This window comes from Phoenix dactylifera, chromosome 9 (assembly GCF_051530095.1).
Source record: "Phoenix dactylifera cultivar Ajwa chromosome 9, Ajwa_hap1_PhDact_Kaust_v1.1, whole genome shotgun sequence".
Taxonomy (NCBI): domain Eukaryota; kingdom Viridiplantae; phylum Streptophyta; class Magnoliopsida; order Arecales; family Arecaceae; genus Phoenix; species Phoenix dactylifera.
This window is the reverse complement of record NC_143198.1, coordinates 29464374-29482936: the sequence shown is the minus strand read 5'-3', so window position 1 is coordinate 29482936 and position 18563 is coordinate 29464374. Positions and strand designations below refer to the sequence as shown.

The 18563-nt window shown below is 39.7% G+C and overlaps 1 protein-coding gene across 1 annotated transcript; it reads right to left on the bottom strand.

Moving 5' to 3' along the window:
* Positions 1-1212: 1212 nt before the first annotated feature.
* Positions 1213-13556, bottom strand: LOC103722017 (nuclear pore complex protein NUP35-like). The gene is made up of 4 exons (XM_039131688.3): positions 13433-13556; positions 4458-6654; positions 2921-3032; positions 1213-2046 (listed from the first exon to the last, which is right to left on the bottom strand). Exons 2-4 carry the CDS (start codon positions 5072-5074, stop codon positions 1708-1710), a joined length of 1068 nt encoding a protein of 355 aa, XP_038987616.3. The 5' UTR covers positions 5075-6654; positions 13433-13556; the 3' UTR covers positions 1213-1707.
* Positions 13557-18563: the final 5007 nt, after the last annotated feature.

Here is an 18563-nt window from a genome sequence, read left to right as displayed (position 1 = left end):
CCATTTGTCCACAGGACATGGTGGCAGTGTCCTTTATTCAGAGTTTTCTGCTGAGCTCCTCTCCGCGTTGAAACGGACCGTCAAGGGCATCGAATCTGAATTAATCCTCCATGAATGCTCGCATTGATTGCATCACCTTCATGACTTCTATCAGTCTCCGTACCTCCCTTAAAATCCATCGTGATGAGACATCTGAGAATTAATGACCGAAATTATTCATCTGCCACTCTTTTCTGAAATTTTAAAAATAAACTTGATTGCAGAATAAATAAAAATATTTTTAAAATGAGAAAGAATTGAAGCTCTATCCGTGATCGGCAAAGAGTGGCACCTCAATATACCCCAGATTACAAATTGCAGTCCCCTATTGATAAGTAAGCTAAATGGCTTTCCAGCTGATCATCAATTATTAAGCAAGTCATCAAAAATTTAAAGAAATTTTTATTAGTTGCATGTTAATAATGATAGTTAATAGGAAAACCATTACACTAACTCCAAACCACTGCCTCCCTCATCCCGAAGCATCAACAGGTTATTCCAAAGAACACGCTACCTACCAATACGGTGAGCATATTAATTGCAAACCGAGCAAAGTCCAAAATTTCCGAACCGTATTTTAAGTAGCCATTTACGCGTAGTAGCAAAGATTGGTTGTTCACCAACTTCCCTCAAAATGACCGGTAGCCATCCTGATGAGCGCTTTCAATGCATCCAGTTGCAGATTTGGAATGAATTAGGAACGGTGCGAAATGCTATTGCTGTAAAATGAATCAAATGGTAAATTAAGATACAGTCGAAGTTAACTTGGACCATACTTAAAGAACTATATTAGATTAGACTAACATCAGATAATACTTGGGGTTGAATTCCGTAAGCAAGGACGAGGTGAACCAAGTAGCGAAATGACACTGCATTCATATTTACTAGTATCTGGCCCACGCACTAGTATTTGATGTTTGACTAATATGGCTTCATGCAAGAGTGCCGGAGATAAGAATAATGGTAGCTCTTGCATTAAAATAGTTGCAGCCATGCAGGCCCTGCAATAGTAATAAAATGCTTTTAGGTGAGAGGGTTCAGAGTGTAGACCGAGTTCTGCATGCAGCTGCACTCTGGGCATTCATTCATTATATACAGCAGAAGTATATAGATTAATTGCTCATGCCGAATCCTGTAATTTGGCCCAAAAGGCTATACAGATATGCGCAAACATGCATGCACCAACGTATTGCAGATGTATATTTATTAAAACCAGACTCTACGCTAGAAATTCTCAGGAAAGCGCTACAATATATAGCTAACTTATCATCAGTAAGACTTGGTCTATTTACCAGTGAGCATGATACCCGGATCACATTACATTATAACCGTGGCTGACTGGAAAGTTGCTATAATTCTTCAAGATAACAATGTAAGCATAAATGTTCAACAATGAAGTATGAATGTTCCACATTCTTTAGAACTCACTAAGTATACCAGAAAGACATGAGGCATAACTGTAAATAACATGGCCAAAATCAAGGTTAGTCATTTGATTGTATGATCCTCATCACTCATCATCCTGAAGCACAGAATTTCCGGTGAGCCATCAAAACATACTCTGATATTCTGTCAAGAATCAGAAATATGATAGCTGCAACTCAGAAAAAGACCTGGATGGAGAGCACAACAGAACATAACTCAACAAACCATTGCCATCTATCCAACTCATATGCCAAACATCAAATCCATGACTTTTGACACAATTGATTTTGCTGGGGAAGCAATGGTTCCTGTTGAGTGACGCCCACTGTCAGTGATGGCATTGGTACTGGTCTTTCGGTGATAGCTGTGAGGGAGAGCTCCTGATGAACTCGGTGCAGCTGAACTCCTTGTACCAGGCAACTTCGAGGGTAATGAAACCATGAACCCTCCATGATTTATGTTGTTGAGCTTCTCAGTCAGAAATTGGCGCTGCATGGGGTCCACAGGTTTCACCCCAATCATGAGGACGCTGTTTATTTGTGTCCCATTCTTTCCAAGAGCCTTTCGAGCATCATATGGGTTCTGCTCCATAAAGAAAAAGAGGAAGGAACACTGAAAATAATTAATCAATGTTGAAAACAGCACACCTGAGAATTCAGGTTTTTATTGACAATTGACAACAAAAAAACAGCAACATATTATAAAATGGTCTCAGAATGTTTAACAATAACCTACGATCTACTGTGAAATTCTGCAAATGCTAGAATTATCTAAATTGGAAGTTCCAACTACTATAAATATAAATTAGAATTAGACATTGCATCAGTACAAAACAACTGTTAAATTCTAGCTCACCACAATATCCTGGTTCACAAGTGGCGAAACTTGTTCCCTTAGAGCCATGAAGGCAATTATACACTTGTACAGCAAATTGTTTGATGCAGAACAGAACCAGATATAACATAAGACAATCCTGAGAAAGGTGGAAGAACTGAGAAAGGCCAATGATACATCAATAAGATATTGTAATCACATCATTTCCTTCCTTCAATAGCTTTTATACAGAAAAACAAGAAGAGCTAATGACAATCTAATGATGGGGAACTTCAAGGGTGATTTACTAACACGTGAGGAGATACAGAAAGAATTCATGTTTTTGCACAGAAAAAAGGAATGATGCTTACTCTATGCATATGCACATACACGGATGCATACACACAGAAGCAATTAAGCATCTGGTGCGACTAAAGCAAGTTAAAGAAACAAATGCACTTTATTTTGCTGCAATAAAGCAGCTTTGCAGGTATAAAATAGTGGACTATAATGACCAGCAGTTTGCATGAAAAACATCATTATTATTAGCTAATTGTTTCAAGCAGTGGAGCATAAATTATATTAAGAAATATTATCTATATATCGGAATTATCATACATAAAAATGAACAAAGTAGAATTACCTGAAATAAAATGTGCATCCAGTTAGCATCCCTTGGACCAGGGACATGTTTCAACACTGGACCACATTTCTCAAACTCACGCAGCACAAAGTTGGTATCACCCGGGGAGAATCTGGAAAGGGAGAAGAAAGAGTAGCATTGAGTATCATAGATCCAATATAAGTTGAAATAATAAGACACGTCAAGTATTAGGTTACTCAGTAATTGCAAGATTTAGTTAACCCATAACAGTAGAGCATTTTCAAGAGGTTTTGTCCTAGGGTAAGGTGCAAAAAGTCTCATTTCTCGACAATGAGTTTGTCTCTGTCATTCAAGAAATAGACATTTTAAATGCCCCTCGGAAACTAATTACAGAAGCAACATCCCTCAACCTCAACCACTAGGTCCACCACCACATGCTTGTATCCAGCACTGCTCCCACAAAAGAAGAGAAATATGAAACTTAATTTGGCTGTGGTTATAAACATGTCTTGGTGTTGTTATCCAGGATGGAAAATCCACATATGAATATTAATCAAACAATGACTACATTAACAACACAATAAAGGGAAAAGAATATTATTTTAGCTTGCAGTAGGATGGACTCTATATCAATGCCACTCATGTAAGGGGTGGGCCAGGCTGGACATTTTTTTTTAATCAGTAACATTGCAAGTGACAGACGAAGATATATAATGATGCATAGAAAGTGTATGATAAAAAAAATGCTGTACAGTCTTCTTAAATTATACAGGACAGACAACAAATTCCTCTGACAAAAGAACAGGAATAAAAGGTATGATAAAATGGAAGATGATAACCAACTTCAATAGAGAGGAGAAACTGATACTCTCCAAACCAGAATCAGCCAGACAAAAGATCCCAACGGTAGCTCTTACAATGAGTAATGCTATCCACAGGTGACAATTCTAGACCTCTACTAAAACGAAGCATGCCCATTTTAACATTTTATTGGAGAGGTCTTCAGTGATACAATTTAATGATATTTAAGGCTGGAGATTACTCAATCAAACCATACATGCCCATTTCCCAGCAAGAGAAGCTAGTCAAGAAGTAGAAACACCATTGCACCTGATCAACAATTTCTGAAACCATAGTCCACATCAAGTGAAGGAATCAACAGTTCCTTATCCAGAGTCTACCATTCCAACTCTCCAAGCAAGCATTCAACAACATCTAAAAGTTTAACTTGGCTATACAAGTCGCCACCAGTAGAATCCCTACTTAGTCTCCACTTAAATTATACTTATCTCAGCAGAAGAATGTCATGTACATTGCTAAGTTTCTAATAATGACAAGCGATACTTAATTAATACTTGATATCTACTTAAATTCTACTTAACCTCAGGATAAGAATGTTACAGATAAAGCTAAATTTCCAATCATCAATCAATGCTTAATTTCAAATCAACCTTAGCAGAAGGATGTTGTAAGTAAAGCTAAATTTGTAATCATCAAACCCTGCTCTTACATTAACTTCCAAAAGAAATAGACTTGAACCACAAAATAGGCACACAAAAAAAAAAAGAAGCCATACCCAAAAACAGTGACCCACTCCTCCTCGTTAAGCCCTCCATTGGGCACGCTGCTACTCTTCTGCACCTCCGGCCTCGCTACCTCCCTCGGTGGCGGAAGCATGAGCAACGCCCCCGGCTCGACCACTCCAGTAACCGGCGAACCCGTCCCCGTCTCGCCTTGTCCTCCGCCGCCGACCCTCAGCCCGTGGGTCCAGCTCGAGATCTCGGGGCTCTGCAGCGCCGCCTGCTTCCCCTCAGAATCATTCACCTCTGCCCTAATTCTCAAACCCGAGGGAGAAGAGAGCGATGGGGAGCGGGAAAAGGACCCGCTGCCGCCCCGGGCCAGAGGGGGCGGGGTCCGGCTCCTCGTGCCGGACCGGGATGCCGGCGAGGGCGGAGGGAGCTCAGCGAGCGCGGGCTCGGGTAAGAAGTCGGCGCGGTCATCGAGGGTGAAGACGGGGGGTGGAGGGCAGTCAGAAGCGGAGAAATTCTCCCGCCAGAGGGCCGAGACGGCGGCGGCCGGGCCGGGGGTGGCGAAGCGGCCGCCACGGTGGGCGGAGATCGGGGAGGCAAGATCGCGGAAGAAGGGGGATTGCCTCCCGGGTTTGGAGCTTCGAGGCAACGGGGAGGAGCTCATCTTTGATCTAATATTCTTCCAACATCTAGCGAGAATTGAAACCTTAAACCCTAATGTTGCAGCGGGAGGAAGATCGGGGAATCTTCGAAGAAAATGGCGGTCGGAAAAGCTACGTAATCAATTGACTAAAATACCCTTGCATCTTAGGTTTTTTTTTTCTTATTTACATTCCCCGATTAGAGAGTGTATATTGCGGTATGGTTCTCGTTCTTTAGCTCGGAAGGCAACGGCGATCTGTCCTAAAGCATGACTTGCTTCGCATTTTCTAGCGGCCAGTACCGGTCCATGGCGCACCTAAGCTTGTTTTTGTTGTGTTGAAGTTGTTTGGTGATCGCTACATCAGATTTAAGCCAACGAAGACCAATTAAACAATTTTTTTTTTTTTTTTTGGTCAAAAATAGGAGGGGAGGGGGAGGGACCAGCCCACCCGCGTAGCAGCCCCATTACTGAGCCCCCCTTCCACTAGGGAATGTTCGATACAGGTCGCAGGTTTTCGCGTGCCTTCCCCGACCCGTGGGCTCACCCCACTGAGTTCACCGCCTCACGTGTGGCTACGTCACCCCAGTGCCACCTTGGTACAAGTGGAAGGAAAGCATAACCACCAACAAGCCAGCCGAGCGTGGGGCATCCGGTCCCCTAATTTAATCGACGCCCGTGCGTTTCGAACCCGGGCAACTTGGGCGGAATTATCGCCCCCTTACCACCAGGCTACTACCTTGGTGGCAATTAAACAATTTTTTGCCACGAGTCACAAGCCCTGTGGAGGAAACAGCTTCAAAACTCACTATGGGGTTAAACAGATGGTTCGATACTGACTCATCCAATACTACTGAATTTTTTGATTGGACAGCATGCAGACGAGCATGGGCCAGAGACTCGGAAGAATCTGGCATTGTGGTAGCACCAAGCCGTAAACGTCTTCGGCTAGAACGGCCATTTTCAACCATGCTTTGATGACAAACTGCAGAAAGATTACGTTTGAATATCCTACTGGTCCATCCCAAGAAATTTGAACATTTGTTTGGCAATCTACGGATAGATCATCAAAACCTAGGAACCGTCCCATAGCAGCAAATATCAGATGAGACAATGATCTGGAAGAGATTGAACAAGAGGGGGGTCTAGACTAAAGAAGCACCACGGCTAAAATCTCCCATATGCCCCAAAATTCAGCAAATCATAGCGCGGGTCCAGAAGGGTACAATTCTGTTTTTATTTCCTCCTCTTAGAAGGTGCAGTTAAACCCGGACAACTATCAATAGTATAGAAAGGAGTATCGTTCGTACCAACAAAAGGCCAGCTTGCTGGTTTATTCAATTATAATTCCTTCTGTCGCATTATCCAGTAACCACATATTAGCTTGTTTCTGGATATGATGTCCACCAGAGAGTTCTTCTGAAAACTTACCCAAAAATATCAGCTCCCTCCTTTGTGACGGTGTAACATAATTCAAATATTGACAAAGATAAGGGCCTAAAAAATGTCCTCAACTCAATCTAATGCAACTCAACAGCAGATGCCCAAATTAGCTTTGGTGCAAACTTCATCAACCTTTCATCGAGGCACAGAAAGGCCGGTCTCTGGGAGACAAAAACAAGAAAAACATTAACGCCATGATTTGGAAATAAAGCATCAATCCAATGATAACAAACATAAAAACTTAATACACACCATGTGACAGCTGATTTGATTAATTATATAGAATTATGGGAGCACGTAAAGCTCTTGCAGAGCATTACAAATTTTATACTTTTGTTTTTGATATTTTACTGCAGCTAATTTTTTTAAGCCACTTCCAACTACATCCACAGTATATATTGCTACCAGCCAAATATAATGTTGTGTAAATGAAATCATAATTGAGGGGTTGGCATGTGGGAATTTTATTGCTAGACATTTCTAAACAAATTAAGCAGCCCCGAAAATTTCCAGCCAACAAAATTATAGTTGCATGTAACTGCAATCAAAATTAGTTATCATTTATTACTTCAACTTATGATTACTATTAAGATTTTGCTTTGCTAAACATAAAATCAATAATTTTCGGAATTTGATCTTGTGCCCCATATATCCTCGCGCGCGCACATTCATATGAGACACTTTGAGTTGATTAAATATCATTAGGCGAATGTTTGTTCTACAAGAAAACTAGAACAATGTACATGCCTATAGCTAATGAGATCTCTTTCTACTGGTTGTTATATTAGAGCCTATATATGCATTTCATAACCTTTTTTAGTACATGCATTTCGTAATCTTTCAGCACATATTACCAGAATTTAAGCCAAGGCTTCAGGTAGCAGACTAAAATATGAACAATTGAGTTACATCTTGAACCATTTAATAGGGGAAAACATAACACTCAATTAATTCTCTGAAGCGATATCAAATACTCCTACTTGTTGCAATTAAACATTACTAATCTATCTGATCATAATCATATGTTCTTACCACCAGAAATGATTCATCTTTACAGCATTGGGATGAGCATCATTGCTTTTAGCAGGATAGCTTGGCTACAGATCCCAATTACATGGATGCAATTACAATATAAGCTTATACATTAGTTTGTGATGGGTAATCAAGAATAGAATATTGGACTTGATGATCTCCTTGACACGGTCATGTGGTTCAGTCAAGCATAAAACCAAGAACAGCTAAAATTCCTCTGTGAGTCCAAAGAGTAACAAAACAAAGGAAGAATAACATCTAACGGAAATGTTAGTAAGAATTAGATGCACGAGGTCTTTTTCTTGAAACAGAACTAAATGTATTAGAATTTAGGAATTTTGTTAGGGAAACATCCAAGTCTATATTGTTGTTCTTATTCTAACACACCATCTCAAGACCTAGTTCCTCGAAGGAAAGCATTGGAGCAGCCCGTTATCCTAGATTTATGCTTTCCAAGACCAGATTAACAAAGGTTGTTATATTTCCGAACTATATCTATAGGATCAACAACAGTTTCATGCTTTTATCACACTTGCTCAGCATTAGCTTATTAGATCTCCATTTCTCCACTAATTACTTATCCTCCATACAGTGCCGGCCCGAGCCCTAGGCGATCGAGGCGGTCGCCTAGGGCCTCGGACCAAAGGAAGGCCTCCGGCCTCCGCCTCTGGGAGAGCTCCTCGCCTCCTCCTCCAGGCTCCAGCGACCAGCGGTCCGCAACCGGCATCCAGGCCAACGGCAACGGGTACGGGACAAGACATTTCTTCTCCAGCTGCCCAAGCCCTAGCATGCCGTAGCCAACTAGCCCGTCTTCTCCATCCAACCATCCGCCTGGCACAGTGGCACCGGCACGCCACCGTCTTCAGTCTTCTTACTTCTTAAATGTTAGCCCGTAGCCACCGTCTTCTTCCTCTTCCTTCCCGGCTTCCCGTAACCCCGTTCCTCGAATCTCGAATCTCGATAACTCGGTTCTTGAGAGTTGAGACTTGACGCCGGCGTCTCTTCTCCAGGTCTCCTTCTCGTTCTCGGCCCTCCGCGGCTCCGCCTCCGCAGTCCGTCCTCGGTCCTCTCTGGCTTCTCCAGCTCCTTCCCCTGTTTCCGCGGTGAGTTCTCCTTCCCTTGTTTCCGCGGTGAGACTTGCAATTCTAGCTTTGAAGATGGAAGTAGAATGGGTTTCACTGTTTCAGAAACTATCTTTTTAATCTATTGCCGTGATTTGCATGATATCTAAAGCCAAAATGGCCTTTTCTTCGCAACAATGGAACCTCAGGATGGAGGGTTTTCAACTGTTTCTTTCCACCTATTTTATAACTGTTTACTGTGTAATATTATTATTACATTCTGTAAGAAAACCATTAAACTCTATGCGTCTATCTTTTCCATCTTAGATAAATATTCACATGCTTCGATCTTCCTATGTTCATTTGTTTCAATGAACTGAAACTTGACTGATGTGAATTTTTTGCCTCCTTGCACAAGCATGTGTATTGCCAACATTGTTTGATAATTGATTTATCTAAGTTGTTTATTTGCAGTCATAACCATTGCAGACAATAAATTGTAGTCAGAATTTTCTTTTGAAAAAAAAAACACACTAATTGTTAGATTAAATAAGATATTATTTTAAAAACTCCTTCTGAGGCCTTAAACTACCACAAGGAATCATGGGCAGCGATCTCCCTACCACCTATCAAAAAGAACTCACTCAAAAAGCTAGACGGATTATTTTTAAATAAATTTTTAAAATATTTTGCACTTATTAAAATTTATTATTATTATTATTATTATTATTATTATTTAAAAAAAAGGCCTCTCTTAGAAAGTTCGCCTTAGGCCTCCAAATGCATTGGGCCGCCCCTGCCTCCATATCAGTCACGCTCAATAATCACCTCAAACCTTGGCTCTTTGAGTGATACATGCGACAGGCACAAAATTCTGACTGCTATCAAACAGCAGACTTTACAGAAGGAGCTTTCAACCTTGAAATTCATAACATGTTGTAGTCTTTCAATAGCAATAACATGAAAGTAGAAACTAACTCAGAGAAAAAACTGCAGGTCATGAAATAACAAAAAGTCATCTGTAAACTTCAATATACAACTAAGAAAAATGTCGCCCTCTTTTTTGGCCTGTTCAGCATGTGGGCATTTCAGAAATGCTAATTTACTCATGAATCCAGTCTAACTCCATACAACAGTGCTCATCTTTCCTAGATCATAGAACTGACATGACATAATTGATTTTGCATCCAGGGTGGAGAATAGCAAAGAATATAGAAGCCTCGATGAAGAATATCGCGAAAGTAAAACCATTTCATGAAATCGCCTGCTACATTCCATGAGTCAATGCATCAAATATAAATCAACTCCATACATCATCTTCTGAGGTAAATTGGCAATTATACTCAGTTCAAGTTTTTAGAAAATGAATTGCAGGAATACCCTAGAATGTAGAGTCACAAAACATGTCGAAATAAGCTACCAAAACATGGCTAGCTTCAAGTTTTTGATACCGACCAATACTGCCCAATATAGAGTGTACCCTACCAAACCAATATGGCACCAATTATAGTATGGGGGCTTGAAATGCCCATGTACCAACACATGGTACAACTGTTGTCCTAACTCCAACAGCATACAAATGTATCTGTACAGGGGCACACCGCACCGACCTAACTCATCCAATATGAGGTCTGGTGTGGCGACTGAAAACCTTAGTTAGCTTGTGTCTTGTGTAACTAAGGCAGTGTTTGTAGGTGGTATACCGTGAAATAAGGGCCTTATCCCATGGTTATGCTGCCAAACACCCTTTTTCACCCATGGAATAACCTTGCCTCATAAAGTACAAGTAGGTGAGAGAGTTTCCACCATTTTGGTGGAATAGGCTTATGTTGCAGAATAGGGAAAAATTATTCCCTCCAATTACATTTTTGCCCTTATATCTAAAGTAGAAGGACAATTTCATCCTTGTGATAAAATCCAAATCATTGCAAAACCTGATGCACATTAAATGCATGCACTTAGCACTCAAACCAAATGCATAAAATTCCTATTCCATGGAATAATTCCTATCTCTCCAAACATATTCAGATAAGTCTCCCTCATTCCTTAAAAATTTATTCTGCAACCAACTCTACCTAAGAGATGACCCTGCAAATACCCAAAACAACAAGCTGATATTCCATTATAGGCACCAAAACCAAGGATGCTTTCACGTTATAATGTCCACCTAATTACACATTTCTAGTAGCCTTCATCTTCAAGCCCCTGGAGAGCTTTTGCACGTCTTTTAAACCATTGGATCGACAGCCTACTCCCTACTTGTTTATATCTTTAGTCAATAAAGCCTATAAATACTTCAAAAAGCCATCAATAAACTATCTGATACTTGAGAGCCTCAGATTATACGAGGATAAGAGACCAAATTCAAAACCCCTTGTTTCCGTGGATAAAAGAACCACATGATTCTAGTCTTGATATCACAATATTTCCATCTTCTCCTTTTCCTGAATATTTTTGCCATCCATACAGAATATTTCAACCATTCATGGTGGAAAAAGAGCCCTCTAAAAATCATTCCAAGGAAAGGAGGGAAAATCCATTACATGTCAAAAAAGACGATTCCAAAAGAACGTGTGTCAACGAAAGTGATAAAACTTCACTCTGAATTAAAGAAATGAATATGTCACAAAATGATTCAGTAAGTGCATAAACATAAAAGCTGGTATCATTTAAAGCATGAAGAATGAAGCTACCTTAGAAGCCAAGGGGCATGCTACATGGTTCTCATTTTTTCTCTTTTTTTTGGGTTTGATAATGGGAGCCTCACAGGATCATTAGGAATCCTAGAATGCTATGAAGTATTCTAACTTCTCTCTAATTGTTCAACCATGGTAGTCAGATTAGGTATACATGAGAACGATACTTAGTTTCTAGCACATGGGAATATGCTTTATTTCTAAAGATTGAAGTGGGTGGCAAAGCTGACACCCTAACAAGTTGTTATGACAAAACATCCACATGATCTTGAAGATAGAAGCATGTCAAGTTTGTAACTATCTGCCACCAAGGCCCACCTCATGGTTCTCCTATGATCATCCATAAGGATTTCATCCATGGAAATAGTAATAAAATAGGAGAACTTTTGGTTGGTCGAAATCTTTACATTAGAATTTCAAACTCGAAGGTCTAGAATATAAGGGCATCTCAAGAGAAAGGCAAAAGAAAGATAATATATATATAATGCTATCAATGTACTAATCAGTAGAAAAATGCATGGAAAGCAGCATCAAGACTGATGTAACGGCATACTGCAAATTTATAGGCTCATGAACAAGCAACTGACTTATGAAATGATAGAAGCATGCTTAACAACAGACTTTACAGATACAGATTTAGCTATTTTGAGAGTTCCAATAAAATCAATACATGAACGAAGTATTTTCCTGTTGCAACTAGACAGCAGTTTTCCCTTAATATCAACAAATTAATCAGGGCAATTGACATTCTAGCCTACATTTGCAACTATATCAGCACAAGGGTTACTTAAGAAGATGCTGACTGCAACAAATGGTGATGTATCCTTGTCAACTGACAGCAACAAATGAAATATAAAATCGGCTGAAGAGGCTTTTCTTTAAGATGCTATTTTATAGTCTTTCACATGGTGCTGAGAAATTATATGCAGTTCCTCCAACCTAGACTCCTATAATTGGAAGAAGCATCTGTGCCCCTGCCCATTTCATCTAATGCCGTTCACCTCCAGAACAAGCCTAAGAAAGTCCCTATCATCCATTTTCTCAAAGGCACTCTCAAGGTTTAATTTGCTGATAAAACCGACTCATCTTTAGCATGCGTTGTTCATACACATCCATAATCCATAAGCACTTTCAACTCTTGATCAAGATTGTTGCCGCTAAATTTTGAACCGAGGTCAGGATGGTGCTCGGCTAGCTTTGAGGTCGGTAAAAACCGAGCTGAATGAGGTCAGATAAGATCGAGGCGAGGAAGATCCAGTCGCCTTCGAGGCTAACTTTCAAGAAGTCCACTTGCCGAAATTTCTGACAGCGGACTCTCAAAATAGTAGAGCAACGGCGGGAAAGAAAGAAAATTTGTAGAGAGTAGTATCCAAAAATGAGTTTGCCTGAGAATCTTCGGGCCACCCCTTTATCTAGGATAGCATACTGATCCGTTACTTGATTTGGTGTAATTTGTTTTAATTTCAAGATAACGGCTGGCTCCACATTAACAATGTGAAAACCATCCTACATGAGCAGCATGCGGCAATAATTACGCCGATCGTGCATTGACTACAGTGTTATCATAATTGCTGGTCTTTATTAGCACAAGCAGAGTGACACTTTGGTATTAACGGAAGTGTTCACCACGGTTAATACTGAGGCCAACGTGGTTGGGTCTAATTCGAGGTTAAGATGTCCAATATTTTTCTATCAAAGACTTTGGCGATGGTCTCAAATAAGCCAAATATGGCTCAAGCTTCTCATCTGTGTATATTAAGTGAAAGCAACTAAAACAGAAACAATAATAAATCCCCATCACATTCGCTTCACTGTAAAGACCTCTCCTTTAGAGATCGTACAAAAGCCAACCGATCAGATCCCAGAAAACAAAGTCAAATGCAGCTTGACTATGTTGGATCGTATACAAAACTTCCCACCAAAGAAATACCAAACCGAGTTACAAACAAAACTATATTTAATATATACAAAATAAAATTCAGCATCAAAAAATCTTAAGAGAGAAGTCGGTCAAATCAATGAATCAACAATAATACGCAATGAAAACAACTAGAAATAAAGAGAGACGGTGCCTTACTCCACCAAATAGTTAAGAAAGAAATTGGAGGATAGAGAGGATCAGACTCCGGGGTTGGAACTGCAGAGCGTACCCTGTGACAGCGACCTTGAGCCCGCCCTGGAGTCTATCCCCAGTCGCGAGGTCAGCCGAGCCGAAGACACAGCGCTGTGGAAAGGCTGGAGGGATTGCAAGGAACCGATCGCGCGAGGAACCCTAAAAACCAAAAGAAATCAGAAAAGGGAAAGAAATCGAGTACAGGGCCAAAGATAAGAGAGATCTTGCCTTGGAAACGAAGGAATTGGACGTGTGGGGAGATTGGGAGAGACGGGGCCGCTGGGTTTCCTCATGGAAGACTTGATGAAAGAGAGGGCGGTCCTCGAGATCGAACGATAGTGGGAGGCCATGGAATCAAGATGACAAGGTCACAAGAACGAGAAGAATAGAACGAAGAGGGCAAAGGAGGCGAGAGGGGCTTTGGAAGGGTTTTGCTCGGCTGTCAGCAACCCATTCTTGGATACCTTCAATTATAAACCAGCTAGGGTTCGCCCTTTTCAAATTGGGTACGTGGCAGTCTCGCACGCGTATTTCTTTATCATTTTTTTTTTTGGTTCCAAAAAGGAGAAATTTTCAGCAACTACCCAGCGTTGGCTCCGAGCCTCGGATGGTAGCTTCTTGGCCTCACAAAGGAGAGCTCCGCCTCTTATGCCTCGTTGATCCGGGAAAAAAGAAGAAGGTGAAAAAAAAATATGGTTAATAAAAAATTAAAAAAAAAATTTATTTAGTTATTTTTTATAAAAAATAAATAATAGTATTTTTATAAAAATAAAATTTTTATGTTCGCAGAAAAAATTTATAGAAGACACGAGAAAACTACTTATTTTTTTTAAAAAAAAGTACTCTCAAATCGTAACGTCTTTTATTTTATTAAGTATATAATAGATATTTCATATATTTTTTAAAAAAATTAGATGCTCAACTTAAAATAAATCATTCTAACGTATATTATTTTTTCATAATCAACCAAATACGCTGAAACTATTTTTTAAATATTATTTTTTAAAAAATATTTTAATAAAAAAATGGGTAGTGGTTCCATTTTCCAAAAATTGTAAGCCCATAAATCTGATTTACAGCTAACAAATGGCATCTAATCACTTTTACTCGACAAATTTTGTCTACAATGCATGAACTACTTAAGTAAAGTGCTAATATTTATACAGGGATGAAAAAAGAGATGTGACTGAGTTCGGAAGATTCAGATGATTAAAAGTGGGCACCAATAGCTGGTCCTTCAATAGGGAGGGGCTATAGAAGTGTACAGGCATTTTTCACTAATTATCCATAAAAACGATAACAGCTTAGTACCATATGGAAATAGCCGAGACCACTCCAAGAAGTAAGAAAGCCAAAAAGAATCCGGACAAAAAGAATATTTAAAATGGACTAATATATGGCATATGTTGGCATTAATGATGACAAATTTATTAATTAATGTGTCTTACGGCACATTGAGAAGCAATCTTTCAGCTCCCATCTTCATTTAGTTGTCAAACAACTAAAATCTGCATTTCATCTTTTTTTTCTTCTTCCAAACCCAAGTTTTGCCATAAGATGACTGATAAGCTAGATTACAAGATTTAAATGTCAATACCTAAAGAGACCCAATTTACATTAGAGACCAAAGAAAGTTTCTCTATCATATAATCGTGTGTCAGTAAAGCCCCAGAATGAAGAGCTACTTTAAGTAAAAAGTATTATACGTAAGAAGTAACATGCAGGCGAAAATGGAACAGCTCCAGAGAGATCTTGAGACTACGTAAGTATTAGATTACAAGCGCTTCGAGGTCAGAAAGTCTCATTGCAAATGTACATCTACAGAACAGAAGATGAATAATGCTTGGACAATTGTTGGATTGTGAGAATTTTAAATGGCGCAATAAACAATTGAAGTTTGGCAAAGGATATGGCATCATGAACCCAGGATGATAAATGGACAAAGTCAAGATGACTAGATTTTATCAAAATGATCGCGATCAAACAATTAAAAAAAAATAAAAATTAGGAAACTGCTTACAACCTTTAATCAGCAAAGGAAAAAAAAAAAAAAAGAAAACTTGCGGTTCTATTATAATTCCTTCTTCACCTCAGAAGAGTGAGAAATAGAGAAGGAAGAGTAAAGAAGGGCAGGGGGGAGTAAAATCTCATTCGTTATCACTTCCCCACTTCGAATTTGGTGGAATGGAGAAGAAAGAAGGAGCAATACCATCTTGAGTTCTTTACCATTGCCGATAGAAGTGACTGACTGGAGCTTGCCCATAAGGAAAGGAGGACTTCCCCGTGGAAGTGCTTCTATTGGCGGTCGTCAGATCGAGAAATAAGCCTAGAGGAATCCGAATATGAGTCCTGGAAGGAGGTTCTCCGGCCTCATGCTGGCGGCGAGCCACGGCTCCTGTCTCTGCGGGTTGGAGAGATGAAACAAGATATCAGAAGGTTTTCGAAGAAATGGAAGAAGAGAAAGGGAGAGAGGGCAAAGAGGGTCGATCCATTCTGCGGCGGAGGGGGATACGTCTTTCGAAGGCTGGGATGGATTGCGCCGGAAACATTTATCCTTCTTGCTTCCGCTTGAGAGTGATTCTGATTGGGGTGCAATTTCTGAAAACATACTGAAGAAATGCCGTGAAACTGGTTTTAAAAAAATTATTCAAAAAATAAAATAAACTTTTTTTTTTGTCTTTGCAATATTTAAAAATTGTTATGGTCTTGATTTTTGTGTTACTGCATCTCTGTGCCGAATATATATGGATCTGAGATTATTTTGTAAAGTTGAACGGTCTGAATCCGACCTAAATCGGATCCGAATTTTTTTGGTTGGAATCGAATTATACATAGAGACGACGCGATCCGAATAATCGATTCAGTCAAAAATATCCGATCTTCTATTAGATTGGGCCTGGATTGAAAAATAGAATCCAAATAAGAAATCGAGTTGGGTCGGGATCACTTATAACACGGTCCGACCCGACCTATTTGCACTCTAATACTAAAGCAAGGGAAGGGAAGAGGGAAAATGTAGACACTCAACACTAAAGCCTCCTCTATCGCAGTTAGCAACCGAGAGTATTAGGGGAAGATATTAAAGCATCCTCAATCAAAAGTATTGTAAGCGTATTAAGCCTCCTCGGTCAATAGTATTATAAGAGTATTATCATAAAGAGAAGACACTTGAAGACACTAAAGCCTAAAGGGAAGGGAAAATTAGAGTACAAAGCCTCTACCCCAAAATGGGAAGGGAAGGGAAAAGCCTCCTTCTCACAGACAAGTATCATCAACGAATGGATACATAATCCTCATCTAATCCTTGCAGTCTCACATTCTTAATCATATCTCGAAATGAAATTATTATAGATGCAGCAGCTTCTGAGTCTCCTACCTAAACAAACCTCTTCAAAACAGCCATACCACTATCGGTAGTTGCTCCTACCTAAACAAACCTCCTCAAAATGGCCTTATGACCAGTACTTCAGTTGTGCCTCTCCGGAGCCCTAAAAACCTCGGTGCCTGCTATTGTTGAATCCGAGTCTCACAAACTGGCTTTCAAGTTGTACGCTCTTGCTAGTCATCAATTTCACCCTCATTCTGGTTCTTGTGGTCCATCTCATGCGATTTTTGACCGACACCATGAAACCACCCACCTCCAACATGGTGAAGCGCATCATCTGGATTACACTAGCGGTCTCATACTTCACCTTCTTCCTCGGGATTGTTCTCAACATAATGGCTTGATTAGTGAGTTCTACTATCTCTATGTTCATGGTTTCCCTTTTTATTAAATAAGAGCACATGCATGGAGTTATATCCTCTTACATGTTCTCATGGTGTGCATCTTTGTTTGTTTTAGTTCTATTTTGAATTGATCAATATATTCGAGCTTGTGTCTACTATTATGTATCATATAAAATTTTTTATCCAATCTACTCTGACATAGTTGCTTTGATTTGGGCATCATGGTGCAAAATGAAAAATATTATCCATAATATATTTATTAAATAATTTGGTTCATGCTTTTCTTGTCCTCCTTTGTAGATCTATCAGGATCATCAGCCAACTTTTTCAAATGATGTAAAACTTTTTTATTTGGAGGCCATATTGGATTTTTCCACCAGTCTTTTGTTTAGATATTAATTTTTGATCAAATTATCAAATCAAAAAAAATTGTTCTCTTCCTTTTGTGTTGGAAGTTTGTTAAAGTATTTGCCGGATTAAATCCCAAAAGGGGGGCAAAAATACTTCTGCTAGGTAGGTACCAGAGGAAGGATTAATATATGGTGTCTATGAAAATTCTAATCTCATTGCAAGGCTAAGAACTGAATAATTAAAAATTTTATCTTTTAATTTTTAGATTTAAACAATGAGTCTAATTTTGTGAAGACCCGAATCATCTTCCCTCTCTATGATCAAATCCATGTTTCTATTGGATCTTGGAATTTGATTTAGCTTTCAGTAGATCAACCGAGTACAAAATTTTATTTAGCTTGGGTCAAAACCCTTTCACCACCTAATTTCGTTGAAATCTTTTGTGTAGGATTTTATGCTTTGATTTTGGTTTTGGTGTATTAACCTCTAATTCAATTTCATGCTGTTTTGCTATGAATCAATGGTCTAAAAAATTGAAACAAGCTTTGAAATTGATGGAAAAATAAGAACAATTTCGACAAGTTGACTGCTAGCCATAGGGACATTGGCGGGTCAGAGGGGTGGCTAGCGCCCACCACGGGAAGGATTCACCCACCTTAAAAAAAAAAAAAAAAAAAAAAGTATCTAAGAGGCAAGGTTTCCACGTCAGCAATGACAGAAAAGGCACTCCTTGGGCAGTTGGGCAAGGAACCTGGATCAAAAGGAAAATGGGTCCAAAGTGCACCAAAGAGCCAGGTTTCCACTAGCAATGACATGATCCAAAGAGCACTTAAGAGCCAGGTTTCCACTAGCAATCACATGCCAGCAAGGAAAGAAAAAGCACTCCGCTCCGGCAAGGAACCTGAAGAATTTCTGGTGTAGAACCGGATCTGGGAAGGAAGACTTCAGTGGTGATGATGATGTACTCTTGAGATTGCTGCTGTACGTTGTAGCTTTAAATTGGAAACAGAGGAAGAGGGAGAAGAGAAGGAGGAAGAGGAAGAGAAGTAGGAGAGGAGAAGGAGAAAGCGGGGAGGGGAAAACGTGGG

Coding starts and splice junctions, on each gene's coding strand:
- LOC103722017 (XM_039131688.3), bottom strand. CDS start 5,074: ATGAGCTCCTCCCCGTTGCCTCGAAGCTCCAAACCCGGGAGGCAATCC. Junction 3,033..4,457: donor GAGTGGGTCACTGTTTTTGG/GTATGGCTTCTT, acceptor CTCCCTTTCCAG/ATTCTCCCCGGGTGATACCA. Junction 2,047..2,920: donor GGATGCACATTTTATTTCAG/GTAATTCTACTT, acceptor TTTATGGAGCAG/AACCCATATGATGCTCGAAA.